Below are 25,147 nucleotides of genomic sequence, written 5' to 3' on the forward strand. Positions count from 1 at the left end.
GTAATACTGGCTTGTTTTAAAAGGCAAAAAAATTCCCATGGAACCCCGCAAACAAACAACCACTGAAGAACTACACTTACTGTGTTATTGAAGTGGGATGAAAACACTCGCATGGTCCTACTTTTTCCTTTATATCTAGAGACCACCAGTGTAAGCAGAGCTGTGATGCTGGGTGGTTTGTAGGTGTCCACCCAGAGTCAGCTGTCAGGAGGCTTCACTGACGGGAGTTGAAATGCAAAGATGACAAAGTTTGCAGCAGAGCCAGAGACTGAACCCTAAATTTAGGAGTCTGGGTAGCTGTGGTAAATGTGGGAGACAGGAGATTCCTGATGAGAGTGGTTTGTGTTTGCCCTCAGAGAATCTTGAGGGAGTTACTATAGTCCAAGACTTGAAAGACCCCAGCAGATGAACCTTGCAGAGGAATGCTTACCTCTAGCATTTCCCAACATCCCTGCTCAGCTTCCTGTTGTCCTTCCCATTGTTGTCTGTGATGTTTTGCAATCAAGGTTGGTTTTTTGTTGTGGAAGTGGTTAATTTCAGAAATAAGGAGAATGTTTTTAAAATGCATTAGAAAACATTATTGCTGCTCAGACACGAGGCTGTGAAATCACTTGGCAGGAGTGGTTTTATTTCAGCTGACCCTGGAGAATCTGAAGGATACCACAAATGCATTTTAATGGTCAGCTGCAATTTTTATCATAAGTGATGAATTGCAGTCAATCAGAGCATCATTTAGGACAAAAAATAGCTCAGTAATATGAAGTCATTCTAAAGCACAGGGCCAGATGAAAATATCCATTTTCAACGTAGGCTTGGAACTCATCATTTTGTGAAGATGATCAGTAAAAAGCAGGATCAAATTATGGTTCTTCTTTTCTGTCTGTGAGATGCATGTCGTAATATATTCTCGAAGGATGAAATTTGAGGGATTATAGTTAAACTTGTTTTCAAGATGATACTCTGTGAAGACATGTATCTTGTTCTTGCAACAGTAAACACTCAGGCTGTTGACTGAGACTTGGAATAATGGAATATAGGTATTGCTATTTGCCTGTGCCTTTTCAGCTGCTAGGAGGCAAATACCACCTTTCTTTAAATAACCTGTGTTCAGTATAAGACTCGAGTGCTGGTTGCTGCTTTTTAGCTCTATTGATATCAATGAGAATTGGACACATATTTGCAATTTCAGTTTTTTGAAAATTGAGATTGTAATGAGAGGAAGGAAATTATGTAATAAATATTCCTCCTCTTCGTTTACTTCCTTAGGACATCTTTCCTCCTTGGTTTCTAATAAAGCCTTTAAGTTGCTTGAACTGTGTAACCAGATCAGTCAGTCTGTCCGAAGTGTTTTGTGGCTGTAGACCTGTCCTGTCTCTCAGAATGATTATGCTGGTGCAATGCAGAGAAAGGAAATGATGAGACAGGTGGCAAGTACTGCTTGCAGTGCTTTTAGAAACAGCATCCCCACTGACTTCAATAAACCCTGGATTAAAGGGCAAGTGTACTCTAATGAAACTTCTCTGTAACCAAGGGAAGCTCCCTGAGCCACCTGTGGATTTGTCACCCAAGGGATGAGCAGTTGTCACCATGTCCCCTCGCTTGTCTAGAATTGAACAACTTTTAAAGTTTGGATGGAGGGATACCTGTGATGAAATAACATCGGTGCTGATCTTTGGGAGCAGGGGAGAGCATTGAAAGCTGTTTCAACGAAGCTGTGATATGTCTTCAATTGTTTTCCTAAGAAAAGCTCTTATAAGTGTTCATTTTCCTTTCATACTTTTGGATATTACTAAGCTTAGTCAGATTAATTTGAGGTCCCAAAGATAACCAGTTCCTGTGTGTCTGAGAAAGGCATTAATGGGTAAGAGGAGAGAGACATGAATGTGTTCCACCAAGAAAAGAAACATGGTGTGAGCTGAAGTTGTCCACTCCCTTGGCCCAATCCTTCTCTTAGCTGCTCCCTTGGTACCAGCTGGGGCAACTGCATTTGGAGCCACTTATCCCATGTGCTGCCTCTTTCCTGACTGTGTCCTGAGGGCCTGGAGCATGGAGCTGGTGGTGCAGAGCCGTCAGGAAGGACAGTGGGAGCAGAGCACCTGGAGCTCTGCTTTGCAGATAGGATTTCTCTTGATATGATGGCAAAAGATTCCACAATCTAATTCTTTTTTGTTTGCTGGTCACCAAGTGGAGTCATGATCATCACTGATGCCATAAGTATTTATAGAAAAAAAATTCCATCACATCTTCCACTGTCACTGAGGATTTTTTTATCCTCACTGTTTCTCTGCTTATTGTCAGGTTACCCATCTGACTAATTTTTCATTATTCTGCACTTGTGGGCTACTGTAATATTGCATATGTTCAGGTTATTGTGAGAAGAATGACTGCTATTTTTGCAGGAGTGCTTTTTTACTATATATTTTGCACACTGGTAATAGAGTATTTCTGTATTGCTTTAAGATGGCATATTACCATTGTTGAGTGTATTTTTTTTTGTTAGAATATTTTGTCAAAGGCTTCACTGGTTTGTTTCTTCTAAGGAAAACTTTATGAATCCATTTTCAGTAGCAGTGCTTTACATATTCATGCATTTATACATATTTTACACAGTCTTAATATGTTAAAGAAAAATCAGGGGTGAAGCAGAAGCTCAAAAATCCTGTTAATGAGTTCCAGTAAATGCCTTTAAATTCTTTGTGCATTGGGAGTGGAGCACAGTGGAGCACAGTGGAGAAAAGAAACACCTGTCCTGAGGTTTATTTCCACATATTCCTTCAATATTTAATTAGCATGGCTTAGTTGCTTTAATTCTCCATCAGTTTAAAATATTTAATTTGAAACTCATTGGACTAATTCACTGACTGTTAATTACCCAGACCTGCAGATGTAGGAATGGTAGGAAATCGGTCCATGTGAAGACAGAGTATGCAGTTTTACTTGGGGGCTGAAGCTCAGCTGTGGCTGAACAGACTAAGGGAAATCTCTCCAGCTTTCTCTGTAGCTCTTTTGTGATTTGCAAAGAGGAAAGAGGTGAGTATCATTGTTATGCTGTGCTTGGAGTTTATCCTAAAAGGAGAACCAAGTCAGCCCTAAGCAGAGGTTTTCAGTCATGTTGTCTGTAACGTAATAGTGGCAAGATGTGTTGCTGGCATGCATATGTGCATACCCTCTGTATACATGTGTGTCTTATTTACATATATATGTGTGTGTGTGCATATGCATTTTGTGGCATGTTACAGAATCATAGAATATCTTGAGTTGGAAAGGACCCATAAAGATCAGAGGGTCCAACTTCCTGCCCTTCTCAAGACTACCTAAAACTGAACTACGGGACTAGGAGCATTATCCAACATATAATTTTTCCAGGTTTTTAAAGAAGTAATAATGAACAATTTTTATTTTGCCATAAATTTTAAAGGGTGAAATACTTGCATTGCATGTGGAGCATCATCTTTTTTGTGAGACTCTTTCCTGACTGGATTTACAGGTATGAGTATCTGTGCAGGAAGCCTTATTTCTTAGAGGCTCACTGTGCCTTTTTCTTTGGCTAGTAGACATACTGCTAGTTGGAAATGCTCATTTGTTAATCAGCAAGTGAAATTTCAGTGAAGCATTGCAAATTTTCAGGCTTTGCATTCTCACTTCTGGGCAGATGGACACTACTGTAAACTTGCAATAAATGTGTCATACTGAAATTTGAAAACTTGCCAGTTTGATTGAAGCGAGGAAGTTTGCTCATGCTTTATAACTTTTGCAGTTTTGTGTAAGCATTTCTTAAGCAATCTGAAATTATCATGTGGAACATACTCCTGAATCTCACTGTTACTTCAGAAAAGATACAGAGACTCAGATCTCAGTCTTGGAAGATTAAAATGTAAAATTACAGCTTTCTTTTTTTATTTTTTCTTCTACATTTTCCAAAACAATGCTGTCCATTTTTCCTGTGGGCAACTTGGTGCTCATCTGAGACTTTAGTCTTGCATCTCACAGAGTGGTTGGATGTGAATTGTTAACAGTAGGCTTACAGGCATGAAAGCATTGCTATGGTATTCTGTGCAAATCCTGCCCGGCCAGCTGTTCTACCACAGAACTGCAACCCTGCCAGGGAGCAAAATGTGTGGGTGGCAGAGTGCCTGCTGTCTGAGAAACCACTCTGCTGCTGTAGGGTCTGGACATGCAGAATTATGGGGATTAGACTTTTCTGTACATCCTTTTGTTCAAATGGCAGCATGAACCCCACTGCTGCCTGACTAAGAACAGTTCAACAGTAACTGTGATGGGAAAATATCAGCAAGATTTATTTTTGTGTGTTTATAATTGTTCCTCGTGTGCTGGCAATAGGTATTTCCAAACAAATTACTGCATGTGCTTTGCAATTTCAAAGATCCTCAGCTGCTGTAAATCTCAGTGATACAATATGAGGGTTTGTCCTTCATACTAACATCAAAATTGTGGCTGCTTTCATGCTTGTCTCCCAACCTCCCATCTCAGAAGAGAATGAAGGAAGCAGTGCTGTGTCCTGAAATACATAGGAGATAAAGTGTAGGTATTTTCATGAGGATATTTCTGAGAAGCTGGAGCCTGAATGACTTGAGTCTGTAGTAGGAAGGCTGACTGCAGTTTCTGTCACCCTTCGTATTTAGATGACATTGAGTTGCTTGCAATACAATTAGTGTTGGATCTCCATGCGTTGACTGCTTTGAATCCTAAACAGCAATTAAGGATATTCTTAAATGAGGTGTATTTTAGTTTGTTATCTAAAGTTAATGCAGTATACATTATTGACTAAGACAACTGTGGTTAATTTGTTCGAGAGTGTAGAAACAACAGAGCCCTTTTTCTGGCAAGTACCATGTCTAGTGGCAATAATAAAAAAAAATCATAGATTTGTTTTTACTTTGTTTTTAAACTTAGCCTAATTTCTTATGTTTCTTTTTTTTCCAAAGTAGAAAATATTGAATAATGACCTTTTTTATACATTCTCTAGGCTTATTTGATCTGTGATCTTGATTTCAAAGTATTTTTTTTATAAACTATCTTTCCATCAACTAGAGACACACTTTGGAAAGCTCTGATGTTTGACTGTTGGAATAACTTTGCCATGATGCTGTACTGCTTCTGCCAGTAAAAGATTTAAGTTCAGTAAGTAACACTGAACCATGTTCGGCTGTCACAAGTTTGCAGTTTTTTCTTTATGTAAGTGTGAGCAGAATTTGATGACTTTATTTTGAAAAGTTGGTTTCCTTTTTCTCTTTGCTACAAGGCTACTTTCTGCATCTGTTTACTGCTCATGTTGCAGAGGTCATCACTGTAATTACTAGTGAAATCTCAAAAAAGAGGGAGTCAATATTTTCCGTGTTTCAGGGAATTTTTGTCTACAACTCTTTGGACAAACACGAAATTAACTGCATATTTTACTAACACTGAGGACAGATTTGGAATGGAAGCTTTTAGCTGGGCATGTCTTGGCCTGAAAGTTTTTTGGCAAACTAATAAGGTCAGGGAAGAAATGAAGAAAGCTCAAAGGATTGATTTGTTGGAACAATTAGAGAGCTCTGTAGTTGAGGTAGGGAGTGATTAGAGGTGTGTGATTACAATGTATGTGTCATGCATAAACAAGGAAAGGAGGAACTATTTCAGACCATGGAAGAAAAGGAGAAATACAGCCTGAAAAAGTGCCAGCAAATGATGAGATTACCACTTGTCACCAAAAGTCGGAAACCTTACTGCTGTAGACACACCAGTTGCGTTAAATGGGCAGAAGATATGTAGCTGGGGCTCTTGGCGTTCTTTGATTTCTTGTGTTCTCTTATTCAGATTTAGTGACAAGCAGGGCACTGCTTGAGCATGTCATCTGAATTCAGGTTTAATAGGGGTAGTTATGTTTCATGCAATAATCAACTGACCAAAGCCAGTACTTGTGGATAAATTAAAGAAGTAGGTTTTAGTCTGTGGTTTATGGATTTCTGTAGATTATTTCCAAGATGAATGAAAAAAATTGATGAGAACTGCAAACACTTTTTTTTCCATTAATCTCAGGAAATGTTTTAAAGGTTTTGACTTTGAAATAACAATGGAATAGCAATGCAATGAGTAATTTCAAATCTAGTTTTCATAGCTTAGTGTACGAATGGTAGTAAGCCAAGATAAAAACAGAGGAGGTGCTATGAACAATATTAATACTTGTATCTGAAGTCTATAACTAGGAATTCATAAAATGAATATTCTTTAATTTATATGCAGACTACTTTTGCAATTATTATATCTGTAGAGGTTCTTGACTTGCTTTTTCATGTCCTCAAGTCTTTATTGTTTAATCATCTTTAAGAACATCTTTATAGATAAGACAGATATAAAATGTCTCTTTCAGTGAACAGTGTTAGAATATGAATAATGAAAAGGAAATCAAGTTGTTATTGCCAATAGGCAGTTTGTCTTCAGAATCTTCATAAATTTGTTCAGAAAAAGTGTTTATTAAATAATTTCAAACACATTTATAAGTTTGCTGTCTTTTAGCAAACAGACAGAAAGACCACTTCTGACTGCAATTTGCTATGCACATTTCAGTCACATATGTATTCATTTTAAAAATAAGGTTTTGCTCTGTTTTGGTGTAAAAGAAACTTGGCTCATGACATTATTGAAAGTAGTGAAAAATTTTAAATCATTTATCATGAAACTAATGAGAAAGTAATCTCAGCATTAAACAGAAAAATATAAACAAGAAAATCTTCATGTTGGTCCCTCTAGACAGCTTGTTCAGTCACATTGAAGTTAGAGAGTGTATGGGATGGAAAGACTTTTAAAGTAAATTTTGTGGAACAAACTACCCAAGAGGTGATTTTATTAATGTTTTTTGCTATTCTGTCATCTAAAAGACCACAGTAGGGTATTAAACAGACAAATTGAAAACTTACATATAGAGTTTGGGTATGGGTCAGGAAGCTTTTCATGTACATCTAGATTGATTTTGCATTATTCAAACAGTTCTGCTGAGGTTAATGACATTCATTAAAGAGTGAATGGCATGGACATTAGCATTAGAAAAAGAGAGTTTTGAAGTGGAAGCATACTTTCTTGACACAAAGGTTCTTCAAAAGTGGATATAAATTTTACAAGTTCAGGAAAAAAAAGTATCCTTCTAAGAGTTAGTAGAGACCACTGTGTTGTGCAGGGAGACAGCATAACCACTGAAGTATACTGTAGTTTAATTTAAACCAATCTGCCACTTTTTAGTACCAGTTATTTCATAATTCTGTTGCATCAGGCGGTTCTGATTGTGTGGCTGGGGGATGGGAAACAAATAGGCAGAGGCAAGTTATGCTTAGACTTGAATTAAGAGCAGAGCTGCTGACAGCAGGATAATGTGATGCTCATCACTTCTCCAAGAGTCAAAAATTCTCCTGCGGACTTCTGCTTGCAGAAAGGGCAGTGGTTCATACTTACTTAGAGATAATCTCTTATCTTCAAGCCAGTCTTCACAGTGGGAGGAAGAAATGACAATTCCAGCTGATAAAAGTCCCAAATGTGTTTGGAGCGTCAGTCTCTGCAGAGCTGCATGCCCTCACCTTGAGGTTGGGTGTCCTGAATCTGCACAATGGCATGGAGGCCACTCTTACACCAAGCAAGGTTATGGGATGTCAATAAAAAGAGCTGATTTTATTAAAGCTGAGTTACTGTGAGTGATGGAACCGGGTTATGCTTCTCCACAGTCTCCACCTGCGTCTGAAGCAGTTTTCTCTAGCTGTTGCTTTTTCCAGGAGGAATCTCCACTTAAAGCACATACCAAGTAGGTTGTGAGGGCTTGTGTTGCCTTCCACCCCTTACTTATTGAATTAGGTTTAAAACTAAAATACTTTTATTCTTAAACTTCCTCCTTCTTTGTTCTGAGCAATGGAGAGCGTCACTCTCCCGAGCTGTCTGCCTTCCTTTCCCATGCACTTCTCTGAAATTGCTCCTCTATTGTGTTCCTTAATTAATTATACTATTTCTAGCTTCAAGGGTTTTTTCCTCCTTTAACTTCTTTGAGATTGTGGCAAAGTCCTGTAATTTGTGTATCAAGAGACTTGCTTGTTATACTTGTGTTAGTTATCTTGCAACATCTACTTTGCCATAGAGACATTAAACAACACAATATTAAATTGCAGACAATGCACTTTTTCTAAATTACTTTGTCCTTCCATACCTCGTCTTCCATGCCTTTACCAGTTCTGTAAATCCTGCAGTCATTAAGGAGAAAGAATTTTTTCATGTTTTCACTGAGTAGTAAGGCATTTTCAAAGAAAGTCCATAGTATAAGACTAAGGATTTATAGCCTCACTGGCCATTTATTTTAAATATATACAAAATATTTCTGTGCTTATGCAAGGAACTAAGAAAATGAAGGTAGATGATTGTGTAAATGAAGGATAAGAAGTGAGTGTTTGGCCCTTCTTGTCATTATGACATTTTCTGAGTGGGAAAGATCTGAGCAAGTAGTACCTTGTACCTCTAAAATGAAATCTGACCATCAAGAAATGGGGACTGCAGGGAGGCAGTGTGGGAAGGTGAGGGCTTTTTGCACAGTGATTGGCAAAGCGCAGCTCTGTGGCTGTTGTTGAGAGAAGTTGAGAAACTTAGCAAGCAGTCAGATATAAAAAAAAAAAAAAAGTCAAGTGAGTCAACAGGGAAACATTAGGGATAATTAAATTCCGATATGATTAGTTTTTATATAACCTTGTAGCGCATTCCCCATTGCTGGCAGGCTAAACAGAGAGGTCTCCTGATCCAGCTGTAAAATCTGTATGAATTTATTTTGGATTTTTCCATCTCTTCTGTGTTTATAATCGACAAAAGAGTCAAATTGGCAATGCCTATTCATCTTGCTAAGATATTCCAAAAGCATCCTGAATGTGGCAAAAAAGAGTATCAATCTTCATTAGCGAAAGAAGCTGGACTGAGTGATGCACAGCACCCAAAGACAGGTTACACTGATGAGTACCTTTCAATGAGGAAGAAATAAGGGAGCAGTTTCACCCCAGGTTTGGGTGGAAAACATCAACAAGAGGACAGGATTTGTCTGAAGACACATCTTAGTTCTGGAAAATCACCATGGAAGGATACACTGAGAGACAGAAAACAACTCGAAAACAAAAATCATGTCAAGATGGGTTGTTTGGTTTATCCATACTCATCTTCAAATACAAGCAACCAATATAGTAAAGCTTAAAGATATTTAGCCTGAAGTTCTCTGGAAGTTGACAGGCTGCGTGCACCTTTCCAGCTGCACAGGTAGAGTAAACAGAACTCCAAACAGCACTAACCACTCTGACACAAAATCAGGAGCAAGCCAAATCTTGCAGAGTGAGTTGCAATTACATTGTAAGTGGGAGACATTTTCCAGAGGTAAACCATTAACCAGGGTAACCTCAGTCTGCAGCAGCAGAGCTCCCAAACACAGAAATTTCCCTGAAATGGTAAAGGGCTGAGGTTTCTTTTGTGTCACTTTTCTTTTTTCTTATGCCAATACTTCTAACACATAAGAAAAATCTGTGCAATAGGAAATTATAGCTATTCTTTTACGTAAACTTCCTTGAAATACAGAGAATAGAGACATGGTTTGGTTTTGGTTTGAAAGTGTAATTGCTAAGGTCTGTGTTTTAGCATGCTATTTAGGTGAGTTTGTATTTGCTGCATTTTTCATGTCTTGCTTTAATTAATTGCTCTCAATTCATACCTTATCAGGGCTACTCCAAAATTTAGAAAATAGCATTAGTCACAGTCAAAATGTGAGAAGGATTTCAAACAAGAAAAAAAATCTTTATCAACATTCGGTGTTGTAAAAAACCCAGCAGTTTTGTACCTCAGTCATTACATGTTTGCATAAATAGGAGCAAAAAAATATTGTTGTTTTTTCCTTTGTTTCTGGGTTGTGTTGTTTTCTGGGGGGGGGGGGGGGGGGGGTTGAGGAAGAAGGTAGACATTAATTCATGTCTGATTTGCTTTACATCCCCTGATTTGAGGTGGTGAGGCTGTAGCCTAGAAGATGCTGTGATCTTTTCCCATGCAGAAAAACTTATCTTACTTACAACTCCTTTTTCAGCTGTACATTAGAGAAATAATTCATGTAACTTTTCAATTACATAAGATTGCATATAGGATGGTCTTAAACCTTATTACTAATTTTGAGTATTCAGTATTCAATGAACAATGCTTTTGACCTTTTCTCAACTGTTTTAAACATGGGGTGAGAGCTGAGCATAACTTTGTCTTTGGTTTGGGTTTTCTCATCTTTCATGGTTGTGTCATGATTTGATGGGGAAAAAGGAGGCACAGACACTGCTGCTTTGCTGGCTGTTAATTTACAGTAGCCAGAATCACTCAGTTTGGGACTATCTAATGCTGAGAGATGCTGTAAAATGGATTAATCATAATGAGTTAGCAAATAGTTGTAGTTCTTATCAAGAAAAAAGGTGAATAATGCAGTGCTGAAAGAATATGTGATATGCTCAGCACTGTGAAGCTTATGAGTTGTGATATATTTACTATAATTTCATCTGAGACATTGCAGAGGCTTCAGAATGGGTCACTGATTATAACTGCTTATATATCACTTTGTTTCCAATGCATCTAGCTCTGGACTTTGTGCTAACATTGATGAAAAGGTTATTTCACGGACTTGAAGGAAGACAGTCTGGAGTCAATGTGGGATTGGTGTCTCCACCAGACTAAGGATATTCAGAGATGTTGACCATACTATGTTTTCCCATGCCTGTGAGATACAAGCTTTGTACTGGAAATGCATCTTTAAGCCACAGCTATTCCAGGGCAGACATCTACATGTCTGCCGCCTCTGCTGCGCAGTGTCGAAAGGCCACAGCATCTCAGTTGCAGGTGAGCTCCAAAGGTCCAGCAGCAATGGGCTCCTTGTGTGGCTGGTCAAAATGATCCCTGCAGTCCCAGCCACCTCCCATGTCATGAGCTGCCCATAAATGAGGAAAGAATACAATTTTAATAGTAAATTATACTATAATTTTTTCTGGTCTACAACAAGTTGCTGTCATTTCCCTTTGGAATAAATTTCATGGGTTTGAGGGCTGATTTGTTACTGATTTCAGAACCAAATCAATAAGAAGAAACAGATAATCCTGATCCATAATAATTTATTGGAATGTAGTACATGGGATGGTGAAACACTTATGGAAATAATATAAAACTTTGAGAGGAAGGTTCTTTTGAAGGAAACAGTCTGGAACAGGGAATTTGATTTCCAGAATGCTTTGCACTATACTGAAAATCCTTTCATTTGTGGCCAATAACATTTACAGGCACACCCTCCAATGTCAGCATAAGTAGAAATAGCAATGTAATTTATTTCACGTTGAATATTGCAGTTCAGATTATAATCCTTGTTGTGTTAGCTCTTTTACAAACAGAGAAGGATAATCTGTTTTATGATACAGTCTGGCTGACAAATTTTAAGGACAAGGATGCACACAGAATGATAGACAAAAATAAGAACTAAATTAGAGATTTTCAGCTCTAGAATATGGCTTAAAGTGTTTGTCCACACTCCTTAAACCAAATAAAAGTTGTCAATGAAATGTTCTCTCCATTAAAATTATCGAGAATAGAACAAGCATGGGAATATATAAGTTTTTCTGAAATGACTATTTTGCTGGAGAAAAAGAAGGGGATATTCATTGTTATGACATTGCAAAAAATCTTTTATTTTTATCCAAGAAGTGCTTTCACTGTGAAATTTCCTTTGTGTGTCTTCTGAAAAAAAAACAACCCCCAAACAGCAACAACAAAACAAAAACAAACAAAAACCAAAACACCAAAAAAAACCAGCCAAAAGAAAACAATTTAATGTTATAAAAATATTCAGATTTTTACATTTTTATTTGACTTTTGTTCTCAATTTGAGATCAAACCCATTACCTTTCCTACAAAACTGCAAATTTGAGTTTTGTCTTAAAGAGCCAACCACACCCCAATGCTCAGAACTAGGACTGGGGTTTTTATAGCTTTTCTTCTGCTAACTTAAAAGCAGTTTCAAAACCAATCAGGTTTGCCAAACAATCAGAAAATATAGAAGATGCTCTCCTTTGATCTCTGCTGTACTTGGGAACCGGAACCTCTGGAGATGCTCCAGCAGCATGATGGGCTGTCCCACGGGGTGAGGGTTTCACAGCTGGCAGAGATGAGGAGTTGTGGAACTGGCGGTCTCAGCCCTGCTTGTGCTGAAGGCTGTGTTAGCATGCAGATGCAGATGTTACCTGCTGAAGAGAATTTTGCCAGTTAATATTTACAAACAAGGAAATTACCTAATGACAGAGGGATGTGCTTCTAGGTGCAACATTGGTTAATAGATGTTTCTTTAATAATTTCTTCACTGTGACTGTACTAGGAATATGTTGACCTGCAATGTGGCAGATATTCTTGGATGTCATGGCATGTTTTTCTCAGTATTTGGCTGAGCTTCTCAAGGACTTAAAAACTCAGCCACTGGAAAACTTTTTGGTCCCTTAAGCCTGTGCTGATCAGAAATTCCTGTGGAAACCTCCTGCAGTGCACTTCTGTTCCAAGTTTTGTTCTACTGAACTAAACCCCTTGTGCTAGCCAGGCTAGCTCCAGAGCATGTCTGAAGTTCATTATTCACTGCACATATACTGAGATCCTTTTTTTCCTAATTTAGTCAAAATCAGTATTTTTCAGGTTTCTCCTCCCACGCCCACAGTTTCAATTCTCAGTTTATCATTCCATTCGGAGATTATAAGATTTGGTACATGTAATCCAGTGAAATTTATGCCCTTAGATGTGATACATTGAGCTAAGTGGCCAAAGTTTTTCATTTCAGATCCGTGTGAATTTCCAACAAGCTATTTATCAACTTGGACTGGAATAAAAGATCTTGTAGGGAAGAAAATTAAACTGTATCTTTCAGCTGGTAAATCGTCAGACTTTTTAATAAATTTTAGCATAGAAATTTTAATAAGTAGGAAACGTAATATATCTATAACCTTTGGATCACGTAGTGTTGCTTCTTTGTTTAATTATTTATTTATTTGGAATTCAGAAGAGACATAGTGAACTCTGGATCTTTTTAATATCAACTCTATGAATTAAAGTAATTGAATGCTTTAGAGAAGTGAAACCAGTAAATCTGCTTTTTGCTTATAGAATTTGCTGCAAAACCAAGTACTGTGACCCCTTTTCATCCAGCTTTTAAAAAATCCTTACCAATGTACATACTTGCATTCAGTCCTGTTACTCATCTTTTCTCTCTGTTGAGCTTAAACTGGGGAATGTGCTTTGGGAAATCTCTGTTACCTATTGAAAAGTCAGTTCCCATTTTCTTTCCCTGTTTACCTATGGATTGTTGAATGTCTATACATTACTGCAGATTCCTTATAATATCTATTTGTGCAGTCACACTGTAGATGCTGCTGGAAGAAAATTTGCCTTGATGCAGAATAATACAAACTTTTTCCAGGAGTCTGTGGTAGCTCACATAAGAGGAAGAGTCCTGAATAGGAGCACTAGGAGCACATAAAGATGATGCACCCGCTTCATTCTTGTCCAGATGTGAGAGTGACTGTTTTATTACCTGTTCAAAATTAATAAATATTCTTAAAAGAAGATAGCTTAGCAGCTGTACGGACTTTTTTTTTTTTTTTGAGAAAGAGCATATTTTGCATAGGGCTGCCAGATGCCTCAGCAAGCCTGATGGTAGATTGTGGTGCCTCTGAGGGCTGACTCACAGTGGTGTCAGAAGGACTGCAGTGAACATGCAGTGTTGAAGAATGTTGATGTATTGTTTACCTGTTTGTCAGAAGGGTGTCAGTCTTCAAGCTGGAGGGAAGCAGTATTTACTGCTGGATAAGTCTGTCTGAGAGAATAAACCTTAGTGTCCACAAAGCTTAAACCAGGTGAATGTGCAACAGCTTGTAGGAATGTGTGTGTTTGAGGTTGGCAGTTGTTGCTGACTGACAGACCTCAAGCAGTGGGCAGGTTGCAGAGTCGATATTCTTGAAACCTAATTTACAGGTTTTTTATGAGCTTGCTCAAAGAGAAGCCCCATAAGGAGTAGCAGGCCTTGCCACTGAAGCTTGGGAGGTGTGATATTCAGCCTATACACTTCTTGACTTCATTTTTCTGTGGTTCTGCCCCCTCTTTTCTTTATGTTATGGCATTTAGTTTGAGTGACATTTTCAAACATACAGTAATTGAGATCTGTACACTTTAACCTCAAAGAAAAAAATTCTAGGGTGGTCTAACTATTTTGATTAAATTCCAGTTTCTGTGGAATTGATGTTGGGTCAGAGCTGAGGGGGGAAAATGAACTCAATTTAGAAGCAGGCAGAAAATGCCTGAGGAATCTGTGACCCGTGATTGCTTGAAATTTTTCTCTGAGTTGGAGCTGACGCAATAGCTGGTGCTTGGGACTGTGTGCAGTCTTTTTTCTTTTCTTCTTGCTACTGAATCTGTTTACATTGCTAATATTTCTTGTGTTCCCTTGTGGACATTTTATTGTATGGTACTGTGCAACTTAGCTTTTCTTTCCCTACAACAGTGTTTGTGGACAGTTGCGGGGGGAGGGGGAGGAAGTATAATATTTTTTAAGAGCTCTGATATCCTTCTGAATTTGAAGTTTCATGCCAACGGCACTGCATAACCACTTAGAAAATAAAGAACACTTACTAAGCTGAGAGAGGGAGGTTTGGGAAATCAGAGGGTAGAAAGCACAGCTGTTGGCAACTAGTGGTTTAGAATATATTGTTCTGGCTTTCTATAGCAGTGTCCTATTCATCTTTGAAACCTTTTTGAACATGTCTATGTCCATGCTTTCTCTAGCTAAGGCCATGTCTGTGTGTTGCATTTATCTGCTCAGTGGCAGGCACTGCCAAGTTCCTCTGTGGCATTTTGTGTTCTTGCTATAGGAGGGTTTTTATCCCTGCACTGTGGGGGAAGTTTCTCGTTTATTTTCTAGTGTAGCTCTATCTTAATGTAGAACAGAAGGACATGATTACCTTATTTCATCTCCATGAGTTTAGTTTCTATGGGCGCAATTTGATGACTTCTGTAGCAAGAAGGAACAGTATGCAGAATACAGAAGTATTGCATGAACACACCATTTGCATTGCTGTTCTAGTTGCAGCAGTTGGGACCAGTTTAACCAGTGGTTTAAAATCAGTTTTCCTTTGTATCCTTGTATTTATTGTAATCTTTCTAGTAAATTGTAACTCTGACTTGTAATCTCTCTTGAGTTGGGTTCATTTCTCCAGACGGTTTACATTTAAACCAGCACAATGGTTAATTGCTCAGGGATTTTACTTATCCTGCTAACCATGAGTATATGAAAAATAATGAGCAGCCAATCCATGTTTTTTCTTTTCCAAGGGCTACTGGATCATAAGAGTGATATTACAAGTGAAACTTTGGTTGGCAGAGTAAGTCCTTATCTGCCTTGGAGTTTTTGGATGAACTACTGAGTATCTGTGAGAGATAAACTGCATGTGGCTGTGATCTTTCTAGGATCAACCAAACAAAATCATAAAGCACTATATTTTTTCCTGGTTTGGGACAAACTTTCAGTTTGAGGGAGTTTGAGCTATCTAACTAAGGCAATCTGGTAAAAAGAACTTTGCATCTGGCACAAGGGTTTTATTTGTGTGGGAGTTTTTTTGTTTAGGGAGGTTTTTTCTTGCACTGAGGTAGGTGCTGGTAGTAGGAATAATACTGTAATTTTCCTTGGGATAGATCTTCATGCAGACTTTGGAAATTATGTAAACAAACAAGATAAAATATTCAAGTAGTTAACATTAAGTTATTGACAGAGCTACATTGTGTTTTCACCATTCTTTTTTCCAGGCTTGCTTACATTTTTAGAACAGTTTGAAGATCCCTTGTTTCACCTTGCCTCAATTTGCTTACAGACCCTTTTCACCATGACCCTGTTGCTCCCACTGAGTTTCTAGATGGGGTTCAGAAGCAAATTCCAAGGAGAGACACTTCTAAACGTTTACAAAATTTGGACTAGAGACTCTGAGTGTGTCTCATCATTGAAAAGAGTCATTTTTGAAATGGGAGGCTGAACAAGTGTTGAGAAAAGCATTGGTCTTCACAAAAATGAAATGATTGTATGAGACTTCAGCTTCTTATTTGCCTTTGCATCCTTTTTTAAGGCATTCTTTGCCTTTGTTTTCCCAACAGATCATCTCAGCATTGTTTCAGTTTTAACTTGCTGCAGCTGAAGATGCGGTAGTCTTGCACTTTTATTTGTAGTTTTTGGCATCATCTTTAATATTTGCTTACATTCATAGATAAAGGCCTGATACCATTATTTATCAGATTTAGTATACATCTGCATCTTTTAAAAAACATGTTTTTCAAAACTTACTGTGTTCTCTTGGACTCTATTCCACTGGCAATGTAACAAACTTAACACTTACAAATGTGTTAGTCTCTATGAAGTAAGGAGTTCTTCTAGGTTGGGAGTGTTAAAATAATGTGGTGGTGGTGGTGGTGATTAGTAGAAAAGCACAGAGCCAATTTAAAAGAATAGGTTAATATACTAACAGTGGTGTGGTGGGTTCACCTTGGCCAATCACTCACTCATTTCTCCTCCTCAGCAGGTCAGGGGAAAAAATACAATGGCAAGGCTTGGCTGTCTAGAAAAAAACAGGGAAGCTGGTCAGCAGTTACTGTCATGGGCAAAAAAGACTGGGGGAAAATTACTGTAATTTCCTGCCCATTAAAATAGATTTATATAGTGAGAAACAAAGACAAATTAAAACAATGTGTTCCCCCTTCCTCTCCCCCTTCTCCCAAGCTCAGCTTCAGTTCTTCATTCCTGAGTCATTTACTTCACTCCCACCCCTGAATGGCACAGGGGCTTGGGGATGGGAGCTTGCAGTCAGTCTACAGCACATCCTCTCTGCTACACTTTTCTCATCACTCTTTGTCACTCCTCCAGTGTGGGTTCTGACCATAGTTTGTAATGCAAAATTTTTATTTATTTTGATGCCGTGAGTACCCCCAAAAACAGGACTACGAGCCAAGCTAATGTGGGATAAGATAAAAAGGTACATTCTTTAATGTCTGGGCTTGGGGCTTTTAGGAATACATGATGACATCTTTGTGCTGCTACCCCCGAACACTGGTTTCCATGGTTTTTATGATATTGCCCACCCAATCCTCAGTTTACACATCTCTTAGTCCAGCCCCAGTCCTACCCTTGTGCCATCCCCCAGGATTTGGGGCTGGGGTCATGGAGACCCTCTGTCTTCATCAGCTCTTCTCTTCCTCGGGCTTTGGAGTTTTTCCAGTGTTCTTAGACTCAAGGTTGTTGGTTTATGTTTGGTCTTGTTTTGCAGGCCTTTCTGATAGTTTTCAACTCTTGTACCTTGAAGAGAGCTTAAACAGCTAAAAGAATTTGAGCTACTAATTTATGGTAGAGGTTAGGATGTATAAACAATGAACTTAGGCTGTTACAAATATGAACACTACATTTGCTACAGTTACTGTGTTCCTAAAATGTATAAAAATGAAAAATCAGGAACCCTTTCGGCATCAATTTGTATGTTCCTGTATTCTCACTTTGGACTTTGTAATTTGACTTGAAATCAAACAATGGATAAGATACCAGATTAAGCCATTTAACAGCTTGAAGTTGTACTACTGTCATCAAAACAGTAACAATTTGAACATAGGAGTTGCTTTTTCTACCTGTTTTGGATTATAAAAGCATTAGTCTGTTAGACTTACTGCCTAGCTTGTCTTCGATTTGTTCTTTTAAATTTCTTGTAACTTAAAAATTATAAGGTAGCCAAACAATCCTTGAGAGATCCCTTCTCTCATTTTAAATTTAGAAGAAATATTTACCCTAGAAATGTTTTACATGTGAGTATTTATATATAGTTTTTTTTTAAAAAAACCATCAAATCTAGAATTCATTTGGTTCCTTTCATCAAAAATTTTGTTAGGCACAATGTTCACTTTTCTGAATGAAAATTTAATTGGCCTATTAGCATTGCATCATGTTACAGATACCACCAGGAGGTGGTGTTTGTTGATGAGACTGACAAAGACGACCCTCCGACCACCATCATGTTTCCTCTTTGCAAATAAGAGTTATTCCAAAAAGAGTAAGTCTTGTTCCAAATAAAAATTAAACATTCATTCTGTAAAACATTCACTATCATTGCTACAGCAGGTGGAAATAAGAACAGCCTGGAGGGTTTTTTTCTCAGTTTAAGAGTGAGTACTGTGGCATGCAGGACAAAGTGCTCAGAGCAGGCCCAAAATAGGCTGTCTGGAGTTCCCGGCAGTGGGTCTGCAAAAATCAGGTTACCACAATGCACTGGGAAAGAAAGAAAGTTGCTTCAGTACTTGGAGTCAGCACTGCCTGATATTTCTGTGTGATACTGCTTGTAGCCTGTCTCGGAGCAGATGTCCAGTTCTCCAAAGAGATGGGGCAAAACTGTGCTTAGCCATGCATAAGTTACCCAAATTACTGCGAATACAGTGGCACAGACTGCACTGATTAAGTGAATCTCTATCTAGATCAACTACTTTGGGTTCAAAAGAGGCATTCCCTAAAATTGTACTTCACTCACATTTCTCCATGCAACTCTATCTTCTTGGCTCCTGAAACAGACCTGATGAAAGCTTAGGTGTGATCTGATTAATGTTTTTACCATTTGTTTTTGCCCTTCGTGCATCTGTGGTTGTCTCTTGTGTTCTCTATCCCCAGATCATAAAATCTTCAGATTTTATCATCTCTTTGCATGGAAGGCCTTCCACCTCCAGCTCCAAAGGCTGCTCCTTTACTCCCTTTGGTAGGAAATTCCTTGTGTCATTCCTTAGAGAGCTGGACTTTTGCAGCATTTTGTTTTTAAAATGTACTGCTTAGTAACTAATCTCAAATAAGAGCAAGGCAAGTCTGTTACATGGTAATATGTAATGACGTGTGGCATGGTCAAAGAATGCCTGCCTGTAAACTGTGTACTTGAATAAAGTGGTCCTTCTTTGGGTAAGTTTTGTGTATAGCATTTTTCCTGTGAAGTTGCTCTGGGTAAAACAAGAAACTAAGGTTTTCTTGTGAAATTTAAGTTAAAGCCAGGAATATAACTGCATCATAGATGAAACAAGAGATAAAATCAGTAATAACTGTATTTTGATGAAAAAATATTGACTGATTTTACAAAAATCAAATAAAAAGCAACTGTGTGGTGCCAAAACTGAGGTTATCTATTATAATTCTGCTATAGGTTCATATAAAATCAGCAAAAACTCTCTCATGCCAGGTATCTTTAAATAGTCCTGCCTTTGCATGCACATACATTCATTATTGCTCCTCAGACCATGTATTTATTGATGGGGGCTTTGTAAAGACAAGAGAATTGGATTATCTCTTATCTTAAACACATACCCATATTGCTATTGTTTCATTGTACTGCTTAAGCTCTCAGTAGGAGATTTAATTTTGTGTATATTTTTAAGAAACATTCTTTTCAGACAAAAGTCTGGAAAAGTAACCATTTTTTAATTCTAACAATACAGACTATTCAGAATGATCTAAGAAGAAATGTTATTTGAAAACTGAACTTTATGCTTCACTTTTTCCACTTATGTTTTCCTTTTTTTTTCAACAGAAAAAGGACACACAGAGATAGTTTCTGTGGGTTTAGGAAACAGATGATAGCTTGCAAAGCCCTGTGTTTATATGCACTGTGGTGTTTTGACTTTTATTTAATCATGCTTTTTGGAAACTTTAGAGCAGGTCGGTAGAGGGGTGAGTTCAGCGTTTGATGTCAGCAAGTGAAAACAGAAGGGTTCATCTGCTCCTTATTGTGTGTGTGAGGGGTGGGGGTTTGTATCTATTTATTTGAAATTTTCTTAGTTGGTCTTCAAATGAATTAAAAAAAAAGGAAACATTATCTAATCAAAGCTTTTCAGTCAGCTATTGACATAAATCAGTAACCTTCACTTTCTCACCGTGTTTCCTTTGGATTATAAGTTGCTTAATACAGCTAGAAATTACCTCATCCATCATAGCAATGTGGCCCTTTTCTGTGCTTCACTGCATGGTGGGTTTATCAGTACAGGGCATGGGAATGAGATGAAGAATGATTTCCTCTTTAATTGAATTTTCAGGTTGAAATGTGTGTGTGGTGGGGGAGAAATGGCCTGGGCTGGGACCTGGCCAGCACCCCAGGTCGTCAGCCTCCTGCTAACGAAGAATGCTTTAATGAGTGCACCACCAGGGGCCGGGATATGAAATGGGCATGTTCATCATATTGTGGTTATAGCTAATGTGGATTTTGAGCTGCAACAGTAACTTAGCATAGAAACACAACCTGCCTGTGATCTAGCTCTTGGCTGACTTGACTGCTGTGTCTGAGGAAGATGATTGCATGGTGAGAGCTGGTGTCAGGCATTATCATGGAGAAATAAAAGCACTTATTACCTTGTGGTTTAATTTGTTCATATGACCTTGCAGTTAGAAAGAATAATTTTGCCTTCTGATGTCGTTTTCAGCAGCATGTCACTTCTTCCTGCTGTTCCCAGTAAAAGTAATGAGGTTACTTAGGATATTCAGAGGTGACCTGATGTGCTAAAAGGTAATTAGAGCAGGTATAATTCTCAATGCAGATATTGTAAAGAGTAGTGTGGTATCACTTTTGTGAAAGTTGATAATTGTCAAATAAAAAATCAGTAATGAAATTGCAGTTGGCAAGTCCTTGCAGCTGCAGTATCTTTTTTTTTCCTTGTTGCTTATTCCAGTCTGAAACACAAGAATCATAGATTTTGTTTTTTCCTCAGAATATGGCGGCATGGGCTTGGACTTCTCCTATAATATTGCGGTGGCAGAAGAGCTGGGAAATATCCGCTGTGGAGGTGTTCCTCTGGCTATTGGAGTGCAAGCTGGCATGGCCACTCCTGCTCTTACAAGGTAATTTTCAGAAAATATGGTTTAGTCTAAAACCCAAATTGCCATAGATTTAGGCCTTAAATCCAGTACGTGTAAAAGTAGAAAAAAAAATACTGTGCATTTACTAGTTGCTCTTCAGTAATGCTTAAGGAAGGAACCTACTCTTTACTTCTCTCTGACAGTTTGGTTTAGTGGAGAAAATACATTATTTTTTAAAGGTAGATTATTATATATTTAAACAGAAGCATTGTTTAGTAGTAGGTGATATGCTTACAAACATATAAGGTTACAACAAAAAGTTGTTGGCACAACCAATAAAAATATTTTTATTTCAGAATTCCACTGTTCATGTTTGTCCTTTTTCTTAGACAGTTACCCCAGTGCAGTCACACTAAGGATGCATTTAGTTGTAATGATGAGGATCTAATTCTAATCTGATCTAATCCTAGATCTGTAGGATCTAAATCTAATTCTGTTTTATAGTTTACTTGGTTTTTTCTAGCTTTGCAAGGTGTCAAGCTATGTTCTAAAGTTGCAGCACATGTATCATACTTCCTAAATACATCCTTCCCAGACAATTAATCATTTTGGGTTTAGTTATCTGCTATGCTGGTGTTCATCTTTTTTGCACTTGCTATCATTCAGGCTCCTGCAGTTTCCAAAGCTCTTTTGGGTTTTTTCCCTCCCTCAATAGAAGAGACAGTTACCAACTTCTTGATGTAATAGTTTTGCAGACATTCTGCATCATAACAGCACTTTGCAAAACTAAAGGGAGGCAACAGGCTGTTATTATGAGATCTGGAATTTCTCTGCATAAAACAGATATACAAGAGAGGAAATTTTGCTCAGAAGAGTGTTTCAGGGTTGCGTTATTGTTGGTGATTTTTTTTTTTTTTTGTTGAGGTCTGTTTGTTTGTTAAGGTTTTTTTCCGTATTCTTATTGAAAATGCCTCTAAATCTCTAGAGTCTGAGATGTAAGCTCTATTCCATTGGCATCCACTTATCCTTCTGCTTGGTATATGTGACTTTGGAGGTCTCATCTGTGGCAATTTTTTCCTAGAGTTTTCTTCTTGTGTAATACATCAAAACTTGCTAAAAGCATGGAGTTCAGTATGTCTGTTGAAAAAGCGGCTTAGTTATAGTCCAACTTATGACAAAAAATAGTATTTTAAAATACTTCAGAGAATAGTACCTTGTCCCCGTGACAGCCTTTTATTCCCAGGGGTTTAAAGAAAATCTATGGGTAAAAGAAGATGGGATTGTGTTCCTTTGCAGTTTTTTTGGTCTTCTCTGTTCTGCTGTAGTAAAGCAGTGAAGCTATGCACATTTGTGCTAGTGAAATCCTTGGAAAATAAGTGTGAAAATGTTGTTAACTGGATGAAATCTATTAGCTAAATTTGTGTCTATATTAGAATTTTTCCCTGACTGTTAAGTAAATTTCACTGCCTGTTTGCACAGTACTATGTCCCACTCTTCACACGTAAAAGTGAAATTTTGAAAAAAAAAAAAAAGAGAAAGCTGATTGCTACAGGAAAATCTGCATGGGGATGGTTTCTGTAAAGGTATCCCTGTACTGTGGTGATTCTAAACAAGTTCAAAGAGATAATTCACATTTTGCACCTAACTGCATTGCTACACATGATTCACGAGTGATGCACAAAGCAAACAGTAATATGGGAATCAACCATCAACCCCTAAAAATATCTCTGGAGCTTTTTTTGCTTTCCTAACTTTGGCCTTTTTTCAGCATTCACCCAGTAAAAATTCAGTGCACCTATGAACTAACTCAGTGAATGTGATTCCTCTAATTCCAAGAATCCCCTAAGTGAAGAAGCAGGACTTTCTAAATTTGGGAACTAATGCAAAGAGCTTTCTCAGCAGTTATCTGACCTTTGATGGCCCGTGTTCAGAATTCTGTCAGGTCTTCCAAATGCATTCGGATGTACGATTTCACTTGCTTACAAGTGGAACAGAGAAAGCAGCTCCTAGCTGAGGAGGTGAATGATACACATTTGCCAGAGATTATAAACAAACCTGTGGGGTGTCACATCCATAGTGTTACCAGATTTATCTCAGCAGTAGGACAGGAACTTTCCTTCCTCCCCACACCCCCACCCCACCCCCCCCAAGTTGTTTATAGGAAAATACTAAGGATAATGATGATTATATAGTGAGAAAAGATTGCCTTTCTGTTTCATCAGCTTAATTGTTACTGATTCATTTGCCACCCTAGACAGCAGCACACCTGGGAATCAATATCCGAAAAGTTAGTTTTACTAACTGATTTCTTGTTTACTCTAAAGGAGAGAAGCAGCAGCTGGCAATCACAACATATAAAGAGAACTGTGTGAATCGTGCAAGTGTTCTTGTCTCTGTATTTTGCCTTGGTTTTATTTTCTTTTTACCCTCTACTTACAAGATTGTATACCACTGGCATTTTTGTCTTTGTTTTCATGACGTCTCACCAATGTTACTTATAAAATGTGAAGCAAGAAAGGATGGACCACTTTCATGCAGAATGTGTCAGAATCTCACATTTGGGACTTCTGGGTTACTCAGCATTGGCAAGGCTTATTGACTGTAAACCTGTGTGTGCATGAATACACACATGCATAGAAATACATTCTAGAGCAATGTTAAGGCTGCACAGTTAATTACGTGGGAAACTGTGCTGTGGAGTGTGGCCCCAGCCCAGAGAGCAGATATGGTCAGGTCTTTAGTGAGCCAGGGCATGATCTCATTGCCAACTGTTTTCTAATTCTGGAGCTGTTAAACTGGGAAGAAGTGGGTCAATACCCACATTTGTGCAAACCTGAGATTTTTCTGATATGCATTTAAGATGGGTAGAATTTTACAGAAATGGCATATTTCTAACACAATAGCTAGCTTCTTGCTGAGCTGCATGTTCTTCTTGCAAGTCACAGACCCATGATCTTATGAAGACGGTGTTGCCAGACCTTTTTATAATTGCAAAATATCTTCTTCTGTAGCCTCAGCTTTGGAAAGAACTGAACTACTTTCTGGAACTTAAAACAAACAAAGATATCAAACCAAAAACATTATTCTCAGAAAAGTTCTTGCTGTGAAAATCCTCAACTGAAATACTAAAGGTTGGAAAAGTTTCAAACATCAGAAAGTATTGCCAAAAATCCCCACTAGCTGCTTTCATAATCTAATTTTCCATGTTTTTTGGTTTAGGTTTTGTTTTGTGGGGGTATTTTTTATCTAATGAATGTTCAGCTGGCCATACTTGATCATGTCCCAAGGAAAATAAAAAATAAAAAGACACTGCATAATAGACATGAGGACCTTTATTCCAGTATGCTGGAGGAAGGAGTAAACACTCCAAACTTGCTTCTGGTATTTATTTGGGATTGCTGTTGTGATTATCAGCAGAGACAGGACTAGGAATTTTCCTCCCTCTATGCGCCAAGCCAAAGTGTCTGCCAGTTCCCAGTCTGTTCTCTGGCTGTCCCATGTCCTTTGTGTCAAGGTTAAAGTGGAGGGGATGACCATTAATCTTAGCTAGAATGACATCGATTCTTTAGGAGTACTGGGACAATGTTTAAGCAGGACGGAGGGCACAGGAAACTGCAGCTTACTTAGGCAGAGAGCCTAAGGAGGTGAGTGGCAAGGAGGACCTGAGAAGCCTCATACCAAAGAGGAGGCCAAGGAGGAACTTGAGTTTTATGGATTGCTGCACACAGAAAACACATTTCACGACCTGAGGATTTTTTCAGTCACACAAGAGAAGTTAAAGAACTAGACCACAAATTCACCATTCACACTGCAAGATGAAATCAGTAAATCATATAGGACAAAATCAACCATGGAATGTTTTGAATGGAAACAAGCAGCTAAATGTAGGGGAAATAGCACGTGCCCCTTAACAGGATTGAAATATGGCCAAGTGAATTTTTTGTGTTAAAATGCTATCAACAGTTTGCTGTTTCCTTCTTTCTTTTTGTGGAAAATAAAAGGACAGCTGAGAAGAAGCACTAATGAATTTCACTGTGTGATTTGACTGCAGATGTGAAGTTTAAATACAGATATTTGCAGAGGGTGTCCATCACATGTCCTAGCTTTTCAGTCACCACTAAAACATGGCAAAGAGCTGGTGCATGCAAAAGTCAAAAGATGAACAGAGAGCACGTCCTCCATCCTGGCTGACTGAGGAATGATGCAGGAACACTGAGGAGAAACCCCAGGGGTTATGTTTCTTTGGTT

The 25,147-nt window shown here is 38.2% G+C and overlaps 1 protein-coding gene across 4 annotated transcripts in view; it reads left to right on the top strand.

The window, feature by feature from the left end:
* LOC139674418 (probable acyl-CoA dehydrogenase 6) overlaps positions 1 to 25,147 on the top strand; it is a 76,929-nt gene that overhangs the window by 27,409 nt on the left and 24,373 nt on the right. For all 4 annotated transcript variants that reach the window (XM_071560720.1, XM_071560719.1, XM_071560718.1 and 1 more), the window contains exon 3: positions 20,812 to 20,941. In XM_071560720.1, coding sequence (XP_071416821.1) covers positions 20,812 to 20,941 — 130 coding nt within the window. The remainder of the gene's footprint in view (positions 1 to 20,811; positions 20,942 to 25,147) is intronic.

The sequence above is a fragment of the Pithys albifrons genome, chromosome 7 (assembly GCF_047495875.1).
Source record: "Pithys albifrons albifrons isolate INPA30051 chromosome 7, PitAlb_v1, whole genome shotgun sequence".
Lineage (NCBI taxonomy): Eukaryota > Metazoa > Chordata > Aves > Passeriformes > Thamnophilidae > Pithys > Pithys albifrons.